Genomic DNA, 21,560 nt, shown 5'->3' with positions numbered 1-21,560 from the left:
ATATTTATCCTTTGTTTGAATTTGTAACACTGACTCGTCAGCCTGTCTGTACGTTTGAAGACAAAACAACGGCGCTGAGGTGGTCAATGGATTCAATTCAGCTTTATTTTAGTTGCGTCATGGGTCCTGTCTGCCCGGATCTGGATGGCCCCCATGGTCATGGCCTGGGTGGTCGTGGGTGGGGGTAGCCCTTTGTGTAGATGCACCCTGAGAATATTGTTTCCTTATCTGGTACACATCTGGTACACATGTGCCATTCGTCTTGTTTTAACTGTCATAGGGGCCAATAGGGCATGGGTGAAGGTGGTTGTGGGTGGGTGAAAGGGGACTATGGGTGTGTGTTTTATCTATTTTGATGTAAATTGTTTTATGTAAAGCACTTTGTATTTTTAAGCACTAAAAGTGCTATACAAATAAAGTTTGATTTGATTTATTTGTATAGTGCCACTTCACAACAATGTTGTCACAGGGCACTTGGCATACACGAATCAGCATACACATCATTTCAAGTCAATTCATACATAGTCTATAATAGAAACCAACCTATTGCATCGAATCATGACTTCAATCCAATCCCCCATCCTGAGCAAGCATGCAGCGACAGTGGGAAGGAAAAAACTACCCTTTAACAGGATGATAACCTCTGGCAGAACGCGGCTCAGGGAGGCCAGCCATCTGCCTAGACTGGTTGGCTGGATAGGCTCTTTATATATTCATTTAATTAAGTCAGGAAGATTTCTCAACAATTCTGATCCCAATAACCAGATCACCAGCTTTTTTTTAGGGTCCGAGCCATAAGAAGTATGGCAGGGCCCTATTGTTATTGTAATTTCCTATGTTTATTATTATTGTTAGCACAACTCAGCCATTTTTGACCCCTTATCCTCTGTGATTTTCTTTTGTTGTTTGTTTTCTGAATCTCTATGATGGCATGGAGGTGAAAAACACAAATACATTGGACAAAACTCAAAAAGAGCCATTTCTCATCCTTATAAAAAAAAATAGTCACTGTACCTTATTTTAGTTATTTATACATGAGAGGGCGGCTGTAGCTCAGGAGGAAAAGCAGTCGTCTTTCAATTGGAGGGTTGAGAGATTGATTCCAGGCTTCCCCTGAATATGTTTGATGTTCCTATCGAGTGTGTAGTCGCTTTGGATAAAAGTTTCTGCTAAATGACTGTAGAATGAAGGTTTATTCAATCTCTATTTCTTTCTGATGCAGGCACTCGTGGATGATCTATATCATTTCAGAGATTGCTATTTTGAGACTCATGATGTGGAGGAAGCTGGTAGGAAACAAAATGATGTTAGAGAAAAGATGGATCAAACACTGAAGAAGCTAGAGGAGAAAGAAGGTGAGTGTAGTATTGCCAAAACAAACTATAAATTCATTACTTACACAATATAATTTCTACCTTTTATGTTTCTTTGTGTTTTTATGACAGAGTGCTTTAAACACAAAGCAGAGTTTTTGCTACAAAAGGGCAGGTGTCTGAATGTAGCTCCAGACTTCAGTCCAGAAGCAGAAGAGTGTCTTTCCCGTGCTGTGAAGCTTGATCCCAGCCTAGTTGAGGCCTGGAATATACTGGGGGAGCAGTACTGGAAAAAAGAAGACCTGAGTGGTGCCAAGAACTGTTTCACTGGTGCCTTGCAACAGGTATTGTACTTAAAGTGAAAAATATTTGTCCTTTTCTGAAGAACCAATAATTTTACTGTCCCAGCTATTAACTCATCTGTATTTGCTTGATCTCTCCCTCTTATAGAAGAAGAATAAAGTCTCTCTACGCAGCCTCTCCATGGTGTTGAGGCAGCTGCCAGCGGCCAGCAGCGACGCACACGGCAAGCAGGTGCTGGACAGTGTGGACATGGCCCAGGAAGCGGTTGACCTGGATGTCACTGATGGGAAGTCTTGGCGTGAGTACAGTTGTAAAGCTTTGTTGAAAGGTGAAGTGCTAAAGAGTATAATATCACTATATAATATAACTTCTTTTGCTTATTGTAATGAAGCAGTTGTTAGAGAATCCAAGGAGGTGTGATGACATTTTATTTCAGATGTTCTGTCTTAACTTATAATTTTTATTGTTTTTACAGAAATCCTGGGAAACGCCTATGTTTCTTTGTTTTTTACATGTGGACAGAATCCACAGTTCTGCCAACAAGCTTTAAGTGCCTATGCAAAAGCAGTAAGTATACATGCACTCCAAAGCGGTGAATATATTTGAACAATTATTGGATAAACAATTATGCTTACATCTTGCTCCTGTTGTAACCTTTCGTAGGAAAATGTGGATCGCGCAGCCTCTCATGACCCTGAGCTGCATTTCAACAGAGCCATTCTGTTCCAGTTTGAGGAGATGTTCGGATGCGCACTTGGTGGCTTCAGTCGAGCTGCAGTGTTGGACCCGAGCTGGGAGGATCCATCCATAAAAGAGAAGCAGCTCATGGAGTATTTGGAGAAAGTGGTGGAACTTGTACTAAACAAGGTAAGAGGTGTTGCTTAAACTCATGTGTTGAGCAAAAAATGTATTCAGTATCTTGAACATTTTAAAGAGGGAATATAAAATCACACCTTTGATTTTCCTATAGTTTTTATTTTTCTCTAAGGTTTTCTAGTTTGGACATTTTAAAAAAGTAAAACTACACTGAACATAACTTTTACAAATATATAAACATCAGAAAATGGTAAAAAGTCCTTCATAAGTTAACAGAGCTTTACTGGTGCATTTAATATTTTGTTAGTACTTTTATCTGTTAAATATTTTAGTATTTCATTATTATAGATTTACCAGCATCACAAATATATGGGCATGTAAGCTCTAGGCTTTGAATAACATTTTGTTTTTTAACACAGAAATAGTTTTCTTGAGTCGGTAGTTAAAAAATATAATACATATATTTCCTATAGTGAACTGCATTAGGGTATTGGGCAGATATGTAATTATAGTAATATTTACATTTCTCAAAAAAAGTAACTATTATAACGAATGGTTTTCACCTTATCTAAGTATTGTTATCAAGATGTTGCCTGTGATTGACCACTTAGTGGCAGCAAAGAGCAGGATTGGTTCCTCGTTTCTCCACTCACCTTCAATCTGTCTATTTTTTTCCAGGGAAAGGTGAAAGCCCGCCGGTTACGAATGATGCTCTCAAATCTCAACACATCAGCTTTGGGTCCCTGTTTGTCACCACAGTTTCGTTCCCCTTCTGGTCGTGTGGGAAGCCTAGAAGGTCAAACTCTTTCTTCCCTCTCACACGGCCACAATGTTGGGAAGGCAGCCCTGGGAAAGGTGGTGTTCAGTTTGGCCTCTGAGGGTCGTATGGCCTTGTAAGTGCCATTTATTTTAGCATATGTGAGCCAGACTTTGCATCAGTATTTGTGAAATATTGCTCTTCTTTTCTGCAGTACATTCGGCATGGTTGACAGTGAGGAAGTGTGTATAGTGGTGATGGTCTATAACACAGCTGACAGCTGGGGCGTCCTGATTGGTGATTCTGTGGTTATTCCTGAACCTAATGTCAAACGGCACAGTATTACACATAAAGATAAGGTGAGTGGTTTGATTTGCAGAGTAAAGGTTCTTTCTGTGTACATACATCTAACTTTTGCATATCCTCTCTATGACAGACATTTGATTTTAGAAGTATCCGAGTAGACTCTCCTGTGCTCCTCATCGTCAACGGCAAGAAGCAAAACATCCAAAGTCAGATTCCTGTCTCCATCAGCTACAAGCCCCATAGCGAATAAACCCCCTACCGAGACAATCAACCACATTTTTTGCTGGATCTGTTAAGATTGTTTTTGGTTTCTTTAATGTTTAAAGTTCTCAAAGTTTGTGCCTGTTTTTCACATCGTTTTGTGAATAGACATTACCCTGTTTGTTTTATATTTATGAACTCTTTTTTTTTTTGTTATTCTGTTATTAAGGAGTCCTACATCGAGGTTGTTTTGTAAACTTAGATACCTAGGATTAAGATGTGAGTTATGTTTATCATAAAAAAAAAAAGACTCAAACATTCTCATTGTAAATATTTTCTGTCATGTGTTAAAGCTATAAGATCAAATGTTAAATGTAACTTTAAAACACTGAGTTAGCATGCATAGATCAAGGAGAAAGAAACAAAGGCAACAAGACTAAATTTAGAAATGGTTCCTTTTCTAATGTAGACACTTTTTTTTTTTAAAGTTCATTTTAAAGTAATTTTGATAACCTTTTTTACACCAACAATTTGTTGCAAAAAGGAATACTCAAAAACTCACTGGAGGTTTAAGTGAACAGTTTTGGCTTTGGTATTTGATGACTCCACAGTCACGTTTCATGTTTGCAATAAGGAACCAACCAATATCTCAGGTTCAGGGGCAAATTAAATGTCCTTAAATGCAACATTACAAGTGAAATTAATTGAACTGTGTGTAACAGACAGCCTAACTGTATTCGTTCAGTGATACAAATAAGAATATGAAAGGAATTGTTGAACATGTCCTATGCAACTCTGGCTTGGCAATAAACACCAACCATGTCCATACATTACAAAGTTATGTTCTTTTATTATATTTACACATAAGTGTATTTAATATATTCTGCAACTACTGGTCTACAAAAGTATACAGTATATTCTCTTTGGTTGCCTTGACTATTTAATCCCACTCTTGTTAGACAAATATTCCCATAACCTCTTTTTAACAAAGTGTTCTGTGAAAGATTTTAATTACTTTCATTGTAACACAGATTTAGAAAAAACATCAGTAACATTTATTTGTTAATTTCCCTCTTAAGTTAACCTCAAGTTAGTGCTACAGCTCAGGACATTTGTGGTTCAAAAATGCATAAATTACTGAAGACAACATCTCGAACTACATCAGTAATAAACCAACAGAACACCATGCACCTTAAACGTTACTAACATCAGTGTTTAACGATGGAGGGCCGGCCCTTCTCTCTGGCTGGGGAGCTGAACTGGAAGAAAGTCTTGGCTCCATCCGCCTCCAGGCAAGAGAAGAAACGACTGTCTGCATTGGGGCCAAGTGGCAGGAACTGGGGGCTTCTCTGAGGAGTCGCCTGCCGAGCCATTGCTGGGTAAAACACGGGGGTGATGGATGATATTCTTTGTTATTTGAAGCAAAATTCCCTTACACACACAACCTCATTACCCCCACTGTTCATTCTTGATAACCACCTCTTTCAAACAAAACACCTAGAGCAGCACCGTCCCACAGGCCATGTAACATCTAGATGTACTGGTTTCATCTTCTCAATCATCATCAAGGGCAATATGTCAAACATGGTTATATGACAGTAACATCATACATCTGCATTTATGCAAGTTTAAATAAGCTAAATGAACAATGTGTTATTACCAGTGTTAAAGTCTTGATGTCCAGGCTGTGGAGCCATGTCTCTGTCTCCAACACCAACCACTATGTTACGTAGCCTCAGGGAGTCATACAGGCCCTGAAGCTTCTGGTACTGCCGGTTCCTCTCCATCAGCCTCTCAGATACCTCACTGTACTTCCTTTTGTACTCCTCCATCACCTGACCAGCAAGTTTAGATAAGGATTAACTGATATTTTCTGACATAATCAGTCAGGATCTAAGGTTAGGAAAATAATGAGATGATGCTCATAAGCCTACTACTCTGTTATAATCATTAGATCCTGTAAAGTCTTAATCTTAAATTCAGTTTGGACTGTAACCTGAGGCAAACCAGCAGTGTTTGATAGGAGTTTTAGTGAATCTTTGGTCAAATAAACTAAAGTAGAATTTACTTTCTTTAGGGAGGTGATCTCCCCCCTCATTGCGTTGAGTTCTAGTTCCCTGGTCTGATTCTGTTGGGTCAATATCTTCTCCATCTGCTTTAGTTGTGCATCAGCACGTGAAATACTGTACTCCTGATACATGCGCTCCTGATGGACCTGTAAATACAGACACTGACAAGCTATTTGTCATAGCTAACATAAAAACAACATCATAATGTGCACAGATACAGACATGTGCTGACTGAGTATATATATATATATATATATATATATATATATATATATATATATATATATATATATATATATAGTTATAGTGATAGTGATACTTCACCTGATAGCTCCAGAAGGCCAGAGCTCGGGAACTGATGTCTAAAACTATATCTGGTCGCAAACCTGCCAGCACCATTGCTTTGTACTCTTCAGATGGTGATAACTCTGTCCTGACGATGTCTAACTTCCCAGACAGAGCAGAGGAGCATGCAGGGCAGATGGCAGGGGAGCGGGTGAACTCACTGGATCCATGTTGATCACAGAAAACATGCGAGCAGGCCGTGACCCAAGCAAAGCCACTCAACTTGGCCCGGCACTTTGGAAAGTTACACAGCAGAGTGTCATCACCGAGAGACATGGCCATGGCTGTGAAAAGTAGTCATTGTTAAGTAATAGAAACATCTTATCTCAGAGACTTTTCAGAAGAAAAAATCTGTATGTTTAGCAAGTGTTCGAATTGCTGTAAGTGTAAAACTTCCCTGTGACCATTTAGATTCACATGAGGAAATCTGAGGGAAAAATAATACCAGTTTGGGGATTTTATCAAAATTCTTCAACTTGATATGAAATCTAAATAATTAGGTTTGTGTGTATTAGAAGTATTTTTTTCTGATTTAATTTGCTTGATAAAAAGACATTAAAATATTGATAGCAATTAGACTTTATCAATCTGTCACCATGGATTTCAACTGATGAAAAATAAAACTAACATTTTCGTTTTTTCAAATGGAGAACTATTTTCAACAAATAAACTTAAGTACCATTTTCATTGATTGGTTGATTGAAATATTGAGTTATTTAATTACTTTTTAAAAATGGCAAGTATTATTTAGTCAAAGCCTCTCTTAGATGTTGAAGGTTCCCTATATTTACTTTGTGTTGTTTAATTGATTTTAAAAATGTTAAAAGCTACCAGTAACAACTCATCCACAAGCAGACATGATTTAAGTTTAATTTCTAATTTGCTTTTATGGTGTAGAACTACCAGACAAAGTCAGCTGTATTTTTTCTCAGAGAAACAACATTAATGTCGCAATAAGCTACAATGAATGCTAAAACTAGAAGTAAGCTAACCTAGCTAAAGCTAAGCTAGTTTTGTGGAACAACAGCTTTGTTTTTCTTCAACTGCTAGCACAGAAAAAGTACTTTCGACATTTAATCACATAGTTTTGTTAATAACGCAATTATATAGTCGTAAACATTTTTAAAAAAAAATCTATTTAAGTATTTATTCAGAGAAGGACCACTTCTTACCAGTTTTTTCTTCCTTACTGAAGGTCACGTAAAGTGACGTTAAGTTGATCCTCTGACCTATGGTTGGCTAGTTGCAAATCATGCTTAAAACAAAATGGTGGCAAAATATAAAACAAAATAAAACATAAAAACTCTTCCAAATGTGTGAATACACTAAAATACCCACATTAACTATCAGGGCTTTTGGCTATGAACTAACCCATTTTGTTGTGTCTGATTCACCAAGGCTTCGTTTTGTTTGGTTGTTTTGCTTCCAAACATGTTTGTGATTATTATGAATAAATTATTATTTTTATGCATATATGTCATAAGTATTTTTGTTTCCTAATAAATCAATCAATAAATGTGATCATTTGAGCATAACATTAACCTTATGAAACTCCAGTTGTGGACAACACCTGGATGCATTTGCCCTATTATCTTGAAAGGTTGATAATAATGAACCGAATCTAACCTACTATGTTACAAATATATACAGCGTATGATAATTTAATTTCGAAACAATATATGTTGTTAGTGTTGGGTTTTTTTTTTTTTGTTTGTTTGTTTGTTTGTTTTTGGGGGTTTTTTGTGTAATTTTATCATTTTATTGCATCTTGGAGCAACAAGTTGTTTTTTCTGGGGTGTTCTTGTGATGGTATGATTGGATTTATTTTATTTTATAAGGACTATTTACGAATAAACCTAAAAAAAATTTCCCTGGGTCAAAAGTTGCACTTGTTATGGTTTAATTAGGATTTTTCTTTGTTTGCACTGAATATGGACGATTGTTGATGGAATCACAGGTCCATGATGATGTCTTTGATGAAAAACAACAACACCAAACTGTACACAGAATGTAAAACTCAGATGTTTGTTGGTATGTCTGTTTTCACACATTTGGAGCTATTTTACGTGTGTAAATGCATTAAATGTAGCAGTCTCATGTCAGTAAGAAAATTAATCCCAATAGCCAGTCATGAATAGCTATTAAAAATCAGTAATAACTCAATTAGCACCTCACCTTTAGAATTTGCTTATTAAGAATGATTTATGACTTGTTGCTTTTTCACTTTAGTAATGCACAATTTTCTCCACAGGTTATTGCACTTTGAAGTTTGACTTCACACCCACATTTTTTTCTTTCGCTTGACTTGATCCTGACCAACTAAACTCTTCACACTGGAGTAATTCCTCTGAAAAATAATACGAATTTTACCTATAGTCTCTGAGTTGGCCGACTATACAGCGTATGTATAATGTGGGACACCTTAGAAATGGCACCTCCACCACCTCCTCCCACGTCCTCTCTCTCTCTTGCTTTTATCCGTCTCTCCACATGGTACGAGAGTAAAGGCAGGGGGTGAAAGAGGGGCATTGTGCTGTGCAGCAGCGGATCCGGGGGTTCATAGTGAGAGAGGGGAGATGCTCACTCAACTGTGTCCAGCTTGCCATTGTCAATGATTCCTATCTATTCTCTGCCTTTTAAATAGAGCTCCAGTGTAAGATGCTTTTTTTTTTCTTCTTTTTTGAGAATTACTACATGCATGCATGTGGAATGGATGTGGTCCCACTTGCACACACTGCTCTTGATAATTAGCCCTATCGAAATCAAAGGGTAGTGATTCTGTCTGTACAGTCCTTTGGAATTACAACTTCATACTATATATATATATATATATATATATATATATATATATATATATATATATATATATATATATATATATATATATATATACATACATATATATATATATATATATACAAATCACCTGCCATGCAATCACCCATTATTTCATTATCTGCTTATGATGCTCAGGACTGGACAGGTTTGCGGGTGTCACGTGTCTGTTTATTTAACTGTTTCTATTTATTTATTTTATTTTTTATTATTATTACCTGTTGTCGTGCAATTTTGTTATCAAAACATTCATCTTAAGAGGGGGAAGAAAAAAAAGTCAATACGTCTTCTTAAATTTGTTTATAGACACCCATCGGCTTTGACGCTGTTGTCATGTTTTATTTAAAGTTTATAGCTTCTGTGCAAGTGTGTAAAGAAAAATAATACTGAGAGGAAAGAGACCCAGGGAGGCTGTGTGTTACACGCCATTGAAATGCAAATATCATAGAACAAGGAGTGGTTTTGTGCGTGTGAGAGTGGGGTGTGTGTACGGTGTGTATGTGCGTATTCCCTGTATATGCATGCAGCGCAGCAGCAGTGGGAGAGGAGGGGCACAAATTGGACAAGTTTTTTTTTTTTGTGGTGGGGGGGCAGAGACTTTAGAAAACAGCCACACACACCGCAGCTCCATATGACACGGTGCTGCCAGGCGGATTTCCAAACACCAACTCTTTTTGTACTTTCCTCCATGAAAGGCCGCGCTTCCAAAACTGCCCTTACTCATCTGATTTTTTTTCCTTCAGCTTTTACTCAAGGAACTGCATTACATTTTAAGTTTGGATGTTCCCAGGAACTCGTTCAAGTCCGCAAAAAGAAACGTGCCTGGTGCCATTCAAGCGACTGATGCCCCCCTCTCTCTCTGACTCGCCGTGAATCATGTCACGCCGGAAACAGAAAAGACCCCAGCATCTCGTTAATGCGGATCCTGGGGGCCCGAGGCTGCTATCTCACGGTAAGAAAACACTTCTAACCATGTTTAATTGTTTTTTTTTGTTTTGTTTTGTTTTTTTGTTTTTTTTTTGTGTTTTGTTTTTTTTCTATTGGAGAAAAGCTTAATAGCTACCACATCGTAACAAGTTGTTTTTGTTTGGAAATGCTTTTTGATCAACAAAAACTTTAAAGAAACTTGTGGCTATCATCGCAGAACTTTTGATATTTTATTAATTATGAGTTACTCTTATTTAATTTCTGTAACTTTGTGGTCACATTCCAACTAATGTACTTGACTTAACAAATTAAAAAAAATAATTTCAGATCTTAATTTATCAGCTAAACAAAGAAATCTTGTCATGTAGAGCAGTGGGCCCCACTAAATGGAACCATGAAGCACTTTGCTCAGTGCCAATAAACTTGTTCTTGTGATGTGAATAGAGCAAGATTAACAAACACATCTGTGGCTATTTGAATGGGATGACCATCCTCCTGGAAACCAACAGGCTGCTTAGCTATGACTGCTGGCGGACTTTATGAGTGTGGAGCACTCTCCTAATTGTTAACAATAAGGTGCACTAGTGGGGGGAAGGGAAGGGAAGGCAGTGTTTTTGGTAAAGATTAATCTTCCACCCCTCTTTTGTTTTCTTTTGCTGTTCATCTATACTTTTCTTCCTTATGCACCCCTCTTCCCCCCATTTTCCACCCTCACAATACCCCCCTCCCTGCCCCCCTCCTTTCTTTCTCACTCCTCAGTCCTCTTGACAGTATAGGAGATTTTGAGGGGGATGAGAAAAAGTTTCTTTTTTAATACTACCTTAACAGTATGATAAGCTGTAGCCTAAAGTCCACACAGAAGCTTCTCCAGGTAATCTCTTACAATAAGACTGGAAGGGTAGATTGATTTATGTGTTTCCTGAAGGCACAGGTTTGTTTCTAAATCAAGGGAAAAGAATTTCGCTGAGGTACAGTCTTTCATTCCATCACTATACCTCTCCAGGAGGGAGTAGTTAGTTTGTCTCTCTATTGTTGTTACCCTCCCCCTTCTTTTTCTTTTTACTCTTTCTCACTCTGTGCTCAAGATTCTGAAAGAATTTGACCCTTGGGCGGCACAGGTCAGATTAGTTGACCAATCAGAGTGTGTGGACAGTACCCAGAACCCTTAGCATGGCCTGACCCTTGACCTCCACTGTGACGTAAGGGGGGAGGGTGAATGAGGAGATGAAAGACGTAACTGCAGCCGGGAGGGGGTGGGTTAAGAGGGGTTATGGGTTGTCTTGGTGATGCCCATTGTCCTCTGAAATGTGTTGCCATAGCAGTAAGGTGGTCTGTAAGCTTTTTTGTGTGTGCAAGATGTTTGAGAAGTTTTGCTCCGTAGAGCACCGATTGAGACAAGACACTACAAAGACTGTGGAGTTTCTTCCACTTGTTTATTTGCTTGTTCAAGGCCATTTCCTCGCAGGCATTTCTTTTGAAGCTGTAACTTATGGTATGCATCAACGTTTGCTACCTAAAAGTCAAAACAACTGGAATCACTTAGATAAGTACTTTTTATAGTTAAAAGTGAAGTTTTTATTGATTTACACAACTAGACCAGTGGATATTGCACAATTTTGCCTCAACAAGTAAACATAATGGTTTTAGTGTTGTTTTTTAAAAAACGTCTCTTTCTGTCATTCTTCAGAAGACCAGCTGAGCTTAAAATCACCATCAACATCTCTGGGCTCAGACGTGACCTCATCAGGATCCTCCTCCTCATCACCCACCTCTTTGCAGGATTGCCAGCCGCCTCTGGCCCCTCGCCCATCCCCTGGAGGGCTCCACGCGCCCTCTTTGCCCAGTGAGAACTCACCTCCTCCTCATTGGCCCAGCCACATTGCTCCCTTCACCACATCCCTTCCCAATACCCACTCTTCCCTCTCCCCAGACTTTCCTCACCCATCCTTGTCTTCCCAGACTCACTCACCTCCCCTTTTGGGTCAAACCTCTGGTTCTAACAGCCTGCCCCACCAAGGAAACTCCACCATGACCTCTCCACCCATGGGCAGCTCTGCCACCACCACTACCTCCTCCTCTTCTTCCTCCTCCTCCTCCTCTCAGCAGCCTCACAGGGACAGCTCGAGTCCAGGTCAGCAACAGGCCTCCACTTCACCAGGAGAGCAGGGACAGATCCAAGTTCCTCCAACTTTGGCAGTGCTCTTAGAGGAGCTAAGGGTTCTTCAGCAGCGGCAAATCCACCAGATGCAGATAACAGAAGAGATCTGCCGACATGTCCTTCGACTTGGAGGTGCTTTCTTTGGTCAAGATAACAATGCACAGGGTAGTGGTACAAATAACAACCAGAAGTCCACAAGAGCGGTGTCATCTTCTCCAACACACCCTGTTGCCGCCACCACAGTAACTACAGCCTCATCACTTTTGACTGGACTTCCCTCTTCATTATTCTCCCCATCTGCCGTCTCTAAATCAGGCACTTCAGTTGTTAATGGCAGCAGAGTTGCCTCTTCCTTAGCTTCCACCTCAATATCATCATCCTCTTCATCTGCTCTTTCATCCACTATAAATTCTTCTGTTGCCGCCTTGCATCCTCTTTCCTTGTCCTTGGGCCTGCCGCCACGCTACCTCCATGAGAAATCATCCAACACCTCTACATTTGGTCACAGTAATGGCATTAGTTTCCCAACTCCTCCCCTTCCTGCCACCAGCCATCCACAGGACCTCCAGTCCAGCTCTGCTCTTACCTCTGCCTCATCATCAGGACGCCCTCAGCATGTCTGCCGATTCTGTGGGAAAGTACTAAGCAGCGATTCTTCACTCCAGATTCATCTGAGGTCACATACGGGTGAAAGGCCCTACCAGTGTCCAGTGTGCTTGAGCCGTTTTACGACCAGAGGGAACCTCAAAGCTCATTTCCTACGACACAGAGAGCAGAACCCAGAGCTGTCCCTTTCTCTGCTGCCACCTGCATTGTCAGAACAAACACAAAGCGGGTCTGCTCCAGGGACCATTCACAGAAGACGAAAACGGCGGGCTGATGATGACGAGACATATAATGGGGTAAAAGGAAGTGTGCCTGGGATGACAGAGAGCATGGCTTTAGGATTGCTGTCTGGTTCATCTGCTCGGCCCTCACCTACCTCACTACCTCTGCCCCCCTCAGTGGACATGGCTCTTCTGTCCACAGCTCATTCTTTGCTCCAGCTGAACAGAGCGTCAGCAGCAGCTGCTAGCGCGTCCAGCACTGCATTGCCTTCTTCATCTCCATCTTCCTCTTCCAATCAGTTTAAAGGAGCAAAGCAGCAACGTTTTGATGAAAACACTCCACCTCACACTCCCCTCCACACTACTTCCCCATACTCTCAGTTGGCCCATCTGCCCAAGATTCTCTTTCCTGGTGGTGCTACACCTCACCATCTTGCACTTCTCCGGTCCCCAGGCCATCCATCCACTTCCCACCTCACTTCACCTCATCAATTGCCCTTTCCTTTCCCACCATTCCCCAAACCATCCACCTCTTCTCCCTCTGCATCCTCCCCCACCACTTCTACACAGACCTCTGATACATCCAAGTTGCAGCGGCTGGTTCAGAAGCTGGAAAAGCAGCCACAAGGGGGGGCCTCCTCCGCATCTGCCCCTTCTCCCTCCACTTCCTCACAATCTCCTGCTGAGGCCAATGGAGATGCTCATGACCTGACCACTAACTCCAGCTCCTATCGAAGGGAAATGTTGGCAGCTCTTGGACTTAGTCCTTGTACCAATGCGACCAACCAAGGAGTCGCAGGTTCAAGCACTACAACTACCATGACAACCCCATCTCTCCCCACTGCCCAGGCATCTAATCAGTGTGGAGTGTGTCTGCGTGTGCTCAGCTGCCCCAGAGCTCTTCGTTTGCACCAAGCAACACATCTGGGAGAGCGTCCCTTCCCTTGTAAGCTTTGTGGCCGTTCCTTCTCCACAAAGGGCAGCCTTAGGGCCCACTTGGCAACTCATCGTGGTAGACCACCCAACGCCCGTGCCATGAACTCCTGCCCACTATGCCCACGCAAGTTCACTAATGCCTTGGTTCTTCAGCACCACATACGCTTGCACTTAGGAGGCCAGATACCACCTGATGAGGGGATGCCACCTGAAGATGTTACAGACCGAGAAAGTGCAGTCTATGATGATAATGAAAAAGAATCTTTAGACTCCCCATCTAAAGCACAACTTCTTCCCCTGGCCTTAACAACAGGCTCCAAATCTCCAGTGGATGCGCTTAATTTAGGGTCCACTTTCAAACAATCCACAGCTAATGATGCAGATTCTGTGAAGACTGAAGAATCTGAGGGGTCAACACCCAGTGTTAGTCCACCTCTGACCTCTAATCCCCCCTCAGCAGGAGCGGAGAACCCCCTGCGTCTGGGAGACAACACCCCAGCTGATAAAAGCCCCATGAACAGCTCTGCATACTCCAAGGAGGAAACCAATGTTGATCTAGGCAGCAGAAGTCCCTTCAAAGCCCCATTAGCTGGCTCTCTTTTGGTTGCAAATAAGGAAGAATCAGAAGCTGATGATATCCCTCTCTCCCTCTGTGTTTCAAAACCTGTTGCAAAGAAATACATGCCAGATAGTGACGTGAGCAATAATGAAACCAACTCTACAAATGAGACCACAGTTAGCCCCAGTAGTAATGCAACTCCCCCAGGTGAAAATCCCGTACGTGCGCTAACTCCTCCTGCCAGCCCCGGAGCTATTGCAGGAGTAGAGGAGGCTGGACCGTCTGAGTCAACGGGGAGAGATGCCACCTATGGTAAAGGAAACATTGAAAGCATCACACCCAGAGAGCCTTTAATTGCGTCTGATCCAGAGCCGGAGAAAGACTCTGTGCCAGACAAGCCGTGTGAGGACGGCGAGCCCCCTGCAGCAAAACCTGCACCTCCATCCTTCACTCAGCCTTCTCGCCCAGACAAACCCTACAGTTGCTCCCACTGTGGAAAGGCATATGCCAGCCGAAGTGGACTCAAGGTAAGAGTTTGGTAGTATTACATGAAAGTATAGAAGCTGAAGTTTGTTGAATGTTGTCAGATTTCATGCTTACACACTTGAGTATAATTTGATATTGTTTTTTAGGGACATATGAAGACTCACCCTGAAGTGTTGACCAACACCCCCAGCAAGGCTCAAACCAATGAAAATGACTCTGCGGATGATCCAAGTTCACATTTAGCCAGTAAGAACTCTGGAGAACAAGACGAAAAGCAGGGATTGGCACCTGAAAAAGCTGACGGTTCAGATCCTCTCCCAGCCAGTGTTGGTCCTGATGTGGCAACTGAGACGATGGAAAGTTCTTGAATGGTTTCACTCAGTTTTTAAAGAATCCTGACAAGGGAATGTATTTTTTTTTTATAGAATGAAATTTGTTTTGTAGAATCTTTAACTCTATTTCATAGTTCAATTTTGTATTATGCAGATAGTTCTAGTTTATACTGTAGTGCCATTACAGGAAATTTGTGAATGTAGTATTTTTGCTGTTTATTTTTGTATTTCTAAGACTACATTGAGGCCTTATCCTATACACTTTACAACGTAGTCATGATTAGAATGAATTGGTTGTGCTCTTCTGCGACTTCAGCGCATGCTGTATGATGTCAGATGAGCATAAACTGATATTTTTGTTTTTTTTTATTGAGGAGTGTCAAGAAGTTTACTGAATGAACTCCATACCAAAACAGGCCGTGTTTGTAATGGCCAATGTTAGTACATATGAGTTGCGGTTATATTTGATGTTTTTTTTTTTATTGTTACTATCTTCTTTCCTTTCTTTTAAAATGAAATGCTGCTGAATGCATGTTTCAGATGTGCTGAGTTGCACTGTTAGCTGTTTTGGGTTCTGCGCTGCTGAAAAACATCTACTGAAACAGACCCACCCCAGTAATGATTACACCTGTGATGCTGTTGATAAAAATAATAATAATAATGGTTTTGGTAGATGATGGGTACATTTGTGAACAGTCCCATACTAACAGCTGTAAACCTTTCTACCAGCATGTGACCTTATATGTAATGTTGATTGTGAATGTTTTCCTCATCCATGTTGGTGCTATCTGCGCTGTTTAACATGCAGCAAAGATGAACCCCCGTCCGTTACAGTCCACCCACTTTACACCCAATCCCTGCTCTCTGAAAGCACTCGAGAGTGCTCTGCCCCTACACAGTTTGTCTGCACTCGCTGCATTCCTGCTTTGCTCAGTTTAGTATTTGTATGCTTTGCCTTCTCTTTGTAAACCCCTCCTTTCTTTGTAGCAATGACAGAATGCGTTCCCACGCTTCCCATGTGATGTATAAAAATAAATAAAACAATGGAAATGGGAAGAGGAGACCTGTTTGTTGCCCATCTGTTTTGTTTTTTTTTTTCCTTTTTTTTGTCTGGTTTAAGATGGTGTCTCTGTTCATTTATCTGTTTAAGCATTCTGCATGCATGACTCTTAATTCTGTGCACGCCTGTATGCACACTCTTGGTCAGTTTTCTCTTGTTTGTTCCAGTTCTCTGTGTGTCTGGATTGGGGAGGGGGGTCCTTTGTCTGAGGAGCTGGGCTGGCTGTCTCCTAATTCTGTCTTTTATGCCCTTGGTGTCTTTTAATATGTTTCAGTTCCCCAGCACTGTGTATGTGTGTGTGAAAAGGATAATCAGAGCCTGTATGAGTGTGATTGAGGGTGCAGCTGTAGAGGCTGCCACCTCCCTCCCTCCTCTCTCTGTCATTCTCTCTTTCATACGCAGTCTCTTTCATTTTCTCTTTCATTTCTCTCCCTCACTCTCTCTGCTTACCCCATCACCCCCTCACCCCTACGCCCCCCTCCAACACCCCCTTTCCACCCCATGTAATGAGCTGACACACAGGAAGCTCTAATCCTCACACAATGCTACCCCTCTTCCCCCCAGAGTGACTGGAAGCAGGACAGGGGGCAACGGGGACCAACCTGGTCCAGCTGTCCCCAAAATGGCCGACTTTAATCCCCCCAGTTTTTATCCTATGGGGGTTCCAGGAACCATGACGACCGGTAACTATGGAGAAGAATGGCCGGGGGCAGAGAACAGGACAAAAGGAGTGAAAGGAGCCATGTGTGAGAAGTTTGTCCACATGTGTTCATGACTGACAAGAGACACGTCTCAATCAAAAAACAAAGAGAGAAAAGTCATTTTAGTAGTTCTCAGCATTACAGAAAAGCTGGGAGGTAAAATTAATGTAAAAATTCCTCAGGTGTGTGTGAGATGGTGTAACCCTTTTATAGCTCATCAATAAACATTATCCACCTTCCCATCAACATTTATCATGTTTTGTAAAATGTTTTGAATAGTGTTTAGAAACACTAATTATCCACCTTTATCCACCTATTAAATGATAAATATTTGCCTGATGGGAAAATGGAAGTTGCAAATCACCCCCTGGTCATTAATTTATTTGATCAAAGCTGTAGGCTAATTCATGAGTGTCATAAGCACACCCTTACATTAGTTACTTCTAAAGATGTGAGTTAGTTGTTATCTATCAATGTTCATCTGGAAGTCGAGTCTTTTATAAAGACCCGTGTGAATAAATATAATATTAGTTCTCATTTAATCTTTTTTCTGTCTACATAAAAGTAAAATGACTTGTCTAAAAACACATTTTTAATTAGTAAAAAAATTACACAGGAAAGTATTTTGGTGGAAAAAAAACAACATGTGATAAATAAAATATTTTATGATTTTTGCAAGAGTTGATCAGACTTTTTTTTCCTTAATCTTCAGTTATCATAAAAATACTGAAAGAAAGTGAAAGAAGAAAGTTCCTCTATTTTTGCTTTGTCATGGATTTCAAAAGGTCCCAAAGTCAGACAAAACACAAAAACATTGTGCTTATTGATGATTTTTTTCTATAAGATCTCATTTGTTTTCCTCATGTCATGTAATATAATCATTTTGTGTGAATTTAGTGATCTTTTTTTTACTTATTTCTTTTTTTCTTTAAGAGGTGACTTTGTTTGAAGGAAAATGCATTGTTCACTCAGTTTTGTTTTATAAAACAAGTTTACCAAGTTTTATCTCTAGGATACAAAATAACAGAAAACTTGCAAATGAAAAGCTCTTGATTTCAGGAATTAGCTAAGGTTTTACAGAAATAACTTATATTTGTACTTGCAAATAATGATCTAATAAAAAAATAAATAAATATAATAGATAAACAATGAACCCTTCAAGTTTTATTGAAAGTGGTATTTATCTTAAACTGTCTCTTGAGAACATTAAATAGACCATGTTAACAAAACAAGGTAAAAATATAATTTAGTTCAAACATTAATGTTTCCAATGACGAGAGGACAAACCAAACCAAACAAAACAAGAATATAAATTTTACATATTGCCTTCTTTTATTGCAGCTTAGACAAGCATATGAGAGACAATTTCTTGACACTGAAATATATTCTATCCGTCTGTCTGTCTGTCTATCTATCTATCTATCTATCTATCTATCTATCTATCTATCTATCTATCTATCTATCTATCTATCTATCTATCTATCTATCTATCTATCTATCTATCTATCTATCTATCTATCTACACCTGAATGAAATAAAGGGCTGATTAACAGGCTGCAAAGAACTTGACAAGGAAGTTCAATATTCTGACTCAGGTGCTTTGGAAGATGAATGTGTCTAAAACAGGGGGTCCTGAGGATTGGAATTAAGAAACACTGTCCTAGTGGATAACCTGCAAAAATGTGTCACTTGCTAAAAATAGATAGCTTATTCTTCAAAAGCAAGTATTTAAGTAAATGAAACCGTCATAGCCTTTAAAATAAAAAAGTCCTGTCACCATTAAGTAACTAACAATGTACTCAAATGGCTTTGTTGTGTTTTTCTTGTAGCAGCCTGATCTGAGAGTGTTTTTGAATACAAAACAGTCTGATCTTGGGGACACAACTTGAAAATGCCCAAGACAGGATGTACAGCCACTTGAAAACCACAGTAAAGTTACATTTATTTGATTTACATTTTACTTCATACAATTTTTCCCATTCATTAATTCATTAATTCATTCATTCATTTTCTGAACCACTTAGTCCAATTAAGGGTCACAGGGGATGCTGGAACCTATCCCAGCAATCACTAGACGAGAGGCACAGTGCACCCTGGACAGGTCGCCAGTCCATCACAGAACTTTTTGCCATCTTGTAGCGATTTACTCACAGCATTATGAAAGAGAAAACACACATCAGTCACTTCAACACACTTAAAGTATCAACCCTGTAATACAACTATAAACAGCATACTGCTATAACAGTATGCATATTTTGCTGTATCAATGAACATATTACTATAAATCACTCCTGTTAAAAATGTTATATTTATATGGCAGGACATTTTCATAACTAGTTTAACTCTTTTGTAGCCTATGTGATGAATCAAGCAATAAAATGAGGACTGTTAGTTTTATGGGGATTGACTATTCTGCAGCTGTAAAATTAATTTTGACTGATATGATCAAAGCAAATAATATTTTTTTAAAAAACAAAAAAAAATTGGAAATGCTACATGTAGCATTTCCAATTTGATCAATGCAATGAGAAAGGCAATTCAGATGTGTAGAAAAAACTAGTTGTTTTGGAGTTTGCACTGACAGTTGTAATAATGTAATATTGCTGTGAGAAGTACCAAAGCGTCTGAGAAAAACTAATAACTACATTACGTGTGTGGTGTACATACTCTTCAAATCCACAAGAGGGAGTCATGGTCCAAGGATAGTATGAGCCACCAAACCATGAAACACGTGAATTAAAAGTTACAACACATAGGTTTTCTTTTAGGCCTATATATTGACGTGCATATTATTTGTCACCTATTTAATAAACAAACTGTTTTGTAATCCATCATTAACCGAATAATTATTTGATAATATCGCCAATGATAATGCACTTCATTCTATGACAACCGTATTACGATGGAAAAGTCATCTGTGGTGGTTTTGGAGAAATATATAAGACCAAATTTAGGTTATATCCGTGAAAATCATTGTATAAATGTCTTTTATTTAGAAATCTCTCTACTAATATTTGCACGATAAAAACATCTGAACAAGAGGCCCTTTTGCTGCTTTGCCTTTCGCTAAATCTTTCCCAGAAAAATCCGGTTAACAGCCCAGTTCCTCAAACAAAGATTAAAAAGCTGCTGGATGTGCGAGATAATTTAGTTACGACATTTTAACGATGAACCGAAACCCACACAGAAGACACTCCATAGTTACGGTGTCTTCCTTTGATCTGACTCGTTTCCTTGGAGGTAAAGCGTTGCAAACCAGAAGTACATAAAAGCCACAAGTGCATCAGCTGAGGAGGTGGAACACGAAGTCAAAACAAGAGGAAACACGCAGGAAGGGGGCTTGTTATTGACCTTAACAGAGAGGAAGAACAGAGAAAAGCCGCGTGTATATATATGGAATTATGCTGTATTTTTTTAACCAGTATAAAGACTGCAACAGTTTTTCTGGACACCAGAAGTGGTTGAAGGGCGCCTGGAGAGGGTGAGTCTCCCTGCAACAGCTGCTCCACTCTTCTGTGTTAAGGCTTTACTATTGACTGGAGTAGTGACAACCGCTGATAGGATGCTGGTTTACAACAAAGACTCAATTTAGCCAATCATTTATTAACTTGCTATGGCATAACACGTGTTCCTAGTTAGTTTTTTTGTTTGTTTGTTTTTTTTTTATTTTTTTATCACAGTTCAACTGAGATCATGGAAGAAATTAATGAATTCATGTCATTTTATGATTAAATGATTCAGAAAAGTTTTCTTGAGGAATTCAGTTTGATAGAAACTGAACATCCTGCAACCAAGTGACTAAGGTTCATTGTCAGATGTCCATTTATTGTAAATTTCTATCTTTATTGTAATTTGCCCATAGGAATAAAAATGTTTTATTATTATTATTATTATTATTATTATTATTATTATTATTATTATTATTATTTAATTTTCTTATTATGAGAATAATATATGTAAGTAAGACAATATGATACATATTTTAAACTAAATAGTGTCATTATTGATCAAATAAAGAAAAGTTTTTGGAATCCAGGATGTAACCTTGAATAACTCAAGCAGAGCTACTTATCAGCAGCTTTTGGACCTTACACTCTGTTTCTGTAAGAGCCTCACCCTTTATGTCCCTGGCACATGCTCATGCACGGGCATTCAATCTACTGTCCTTATTTGCAGTGAAACCTTTAAAGAAGCCACATACTGCTGCTCCACTATTGTCTCAAGGTACGAACTGCTCAGCCTCGTTACTTTCTCCTCTGAGGAGAATTTTCTCCTCAGAGAGACTGAAATCTGAATTTTCAGTCTCAGTTTCTTTTCAAATCTAGAGTGAAGAACGTGTCTTTGTGCACGCTGATATCAAGTTATCGCATCAGGTGTAATGATCTGGAGTCTTCCAAGTATTTTGTTTAATGGGTTGTTTACTTAGGGTCTTCTGTTTAGTATCTTTAGATCAATTTGCACGTCATTTTTCTCTGTTTTCTCAGTGACTCTGTGTCTCAGAACACCATTTCCCTGCAGGCTACGTCACCATTCTATTATTGGATGAAATTGTATCTTTGTTTAACAAATGACATCAAGATGAAATTTGGCATATTCACGATGAAAAGGTTTTTTTAAAAAGTGACATAA

General features: G+C 39.5%; 3 protein-coding genes across 3 annotated transcripts; 2 read left to right on the top strand and 1 right to left on the bottom strand.

The window, feature by feature from the left end:
* The first annotated feature begins 1,228 nt into the window (after nt 1–1,228).
* On the top strand, nt 1,229–4,385 carry ttc5 (tetratricopeptide repeat domain 5). The gene is made up of 8 exons (XM_079257394.1): nt 1,229–1,355; nt 1,446–1,657; nt 1,764–1,914; nt 2,092–2,183; nt 2,280–2,483; nt 3,111–3,325; nt 3,404–3,548; nt 3,626–4,385. Exons 1-8 carry the CDS (start codon nt 1,319–1,321, stop codon nt 3,743–3,745), a joined length of 1,176 nt encoding a protein of 391 aa, XP_079113520.1. The 5' UTR covers nt 1,229–1,318; the 3' UTR covers nt 3,746–4,385.
* Nucleotides 4,386–4,904: 519 nt separating this feature from the next.
* Nucleotides 4,905–6,392, bottom strand: ccnb1ip1 (cyclin B1 interacting protein 1; the record flags this gene model as incomplete). The annotated part of the gene is made up of 4 exons (XM_079258066.1): nt 4,905–5,071; nt 5,357–5,531; nt 5,765–5,911; nt 6,090–6,392. The coding sequence occupies 4 exons, from the start codon at nt 6,390–6,392 to the stop codon at nt 4,905–4,907; spliced, it is 792 nt and encodes a 263-aa protein (XP_079114192.1).
* A 3,429-nt stretch (nt 6,393–9,821) lies between these two features.
* LOC306769214 (uncharacterized protein) lies at nt 9,822–15,206 on the top strand (the record flags this gene model as incomplete). Its single annotated transcript, XM_079257780.1, has 3 exons — nt 9,822–9,897; nt 11,560–14,879; nt 14,985–15,206. The coding sequence occupies 3 exons, from the start codon at nt 9,822–9,824 to the stop codon at nt 15,204–15,206; spliced, it is 3,618 nt and encodes a 1,205-aa protein (XP_079113906.1).
* Between the last annotated feature and the right edge of the window lie 6,354 nt (nt 15,207–21,560).

Source organism: Telmatherina bonti (genome assembly GCF_933228915.1).
Source record: "Telmatherina bonti genome assembly, chromosome: 18".
Classification (NCBI taxonomy): domain Eukaryota; kingdom Metazoa; phylum Chordata; class Actinopteri; order Atheriniformes; family Telmatherinidae; genus Telmatherina; species Telmatherina bonti.
This window is presented reverse-complemented; position numbering and strand designations above follow the sequence as displayed.

What these genes read in the sequence shown, in the direction of transcription:
- ttc5 (XM_079257394.1), top strand. Translation starts at nt 1,319, where the DNA reads ATGGATCAAACACTGAAGAAGCTAGAGGAGAAAGAAG. An exon ending in CACTGATGGGAAGTCTTGGC is followed by an intron (nt 1,915 to 2,091) that starts GTGAGTACAGTT and finishes TTGTTTTTACAG; the next exon opens with AAATCCTGGGAAACGCCTAT. An exon ending in TCTGAGGGTCGTATGGCCTT is followed by an intron (nt 3,326 to 3,403) that starts GTAAGTGCCATT and finishes TCTTTTCTGCAG; the next exon opens with TACATTCGGCATGGTTGACA.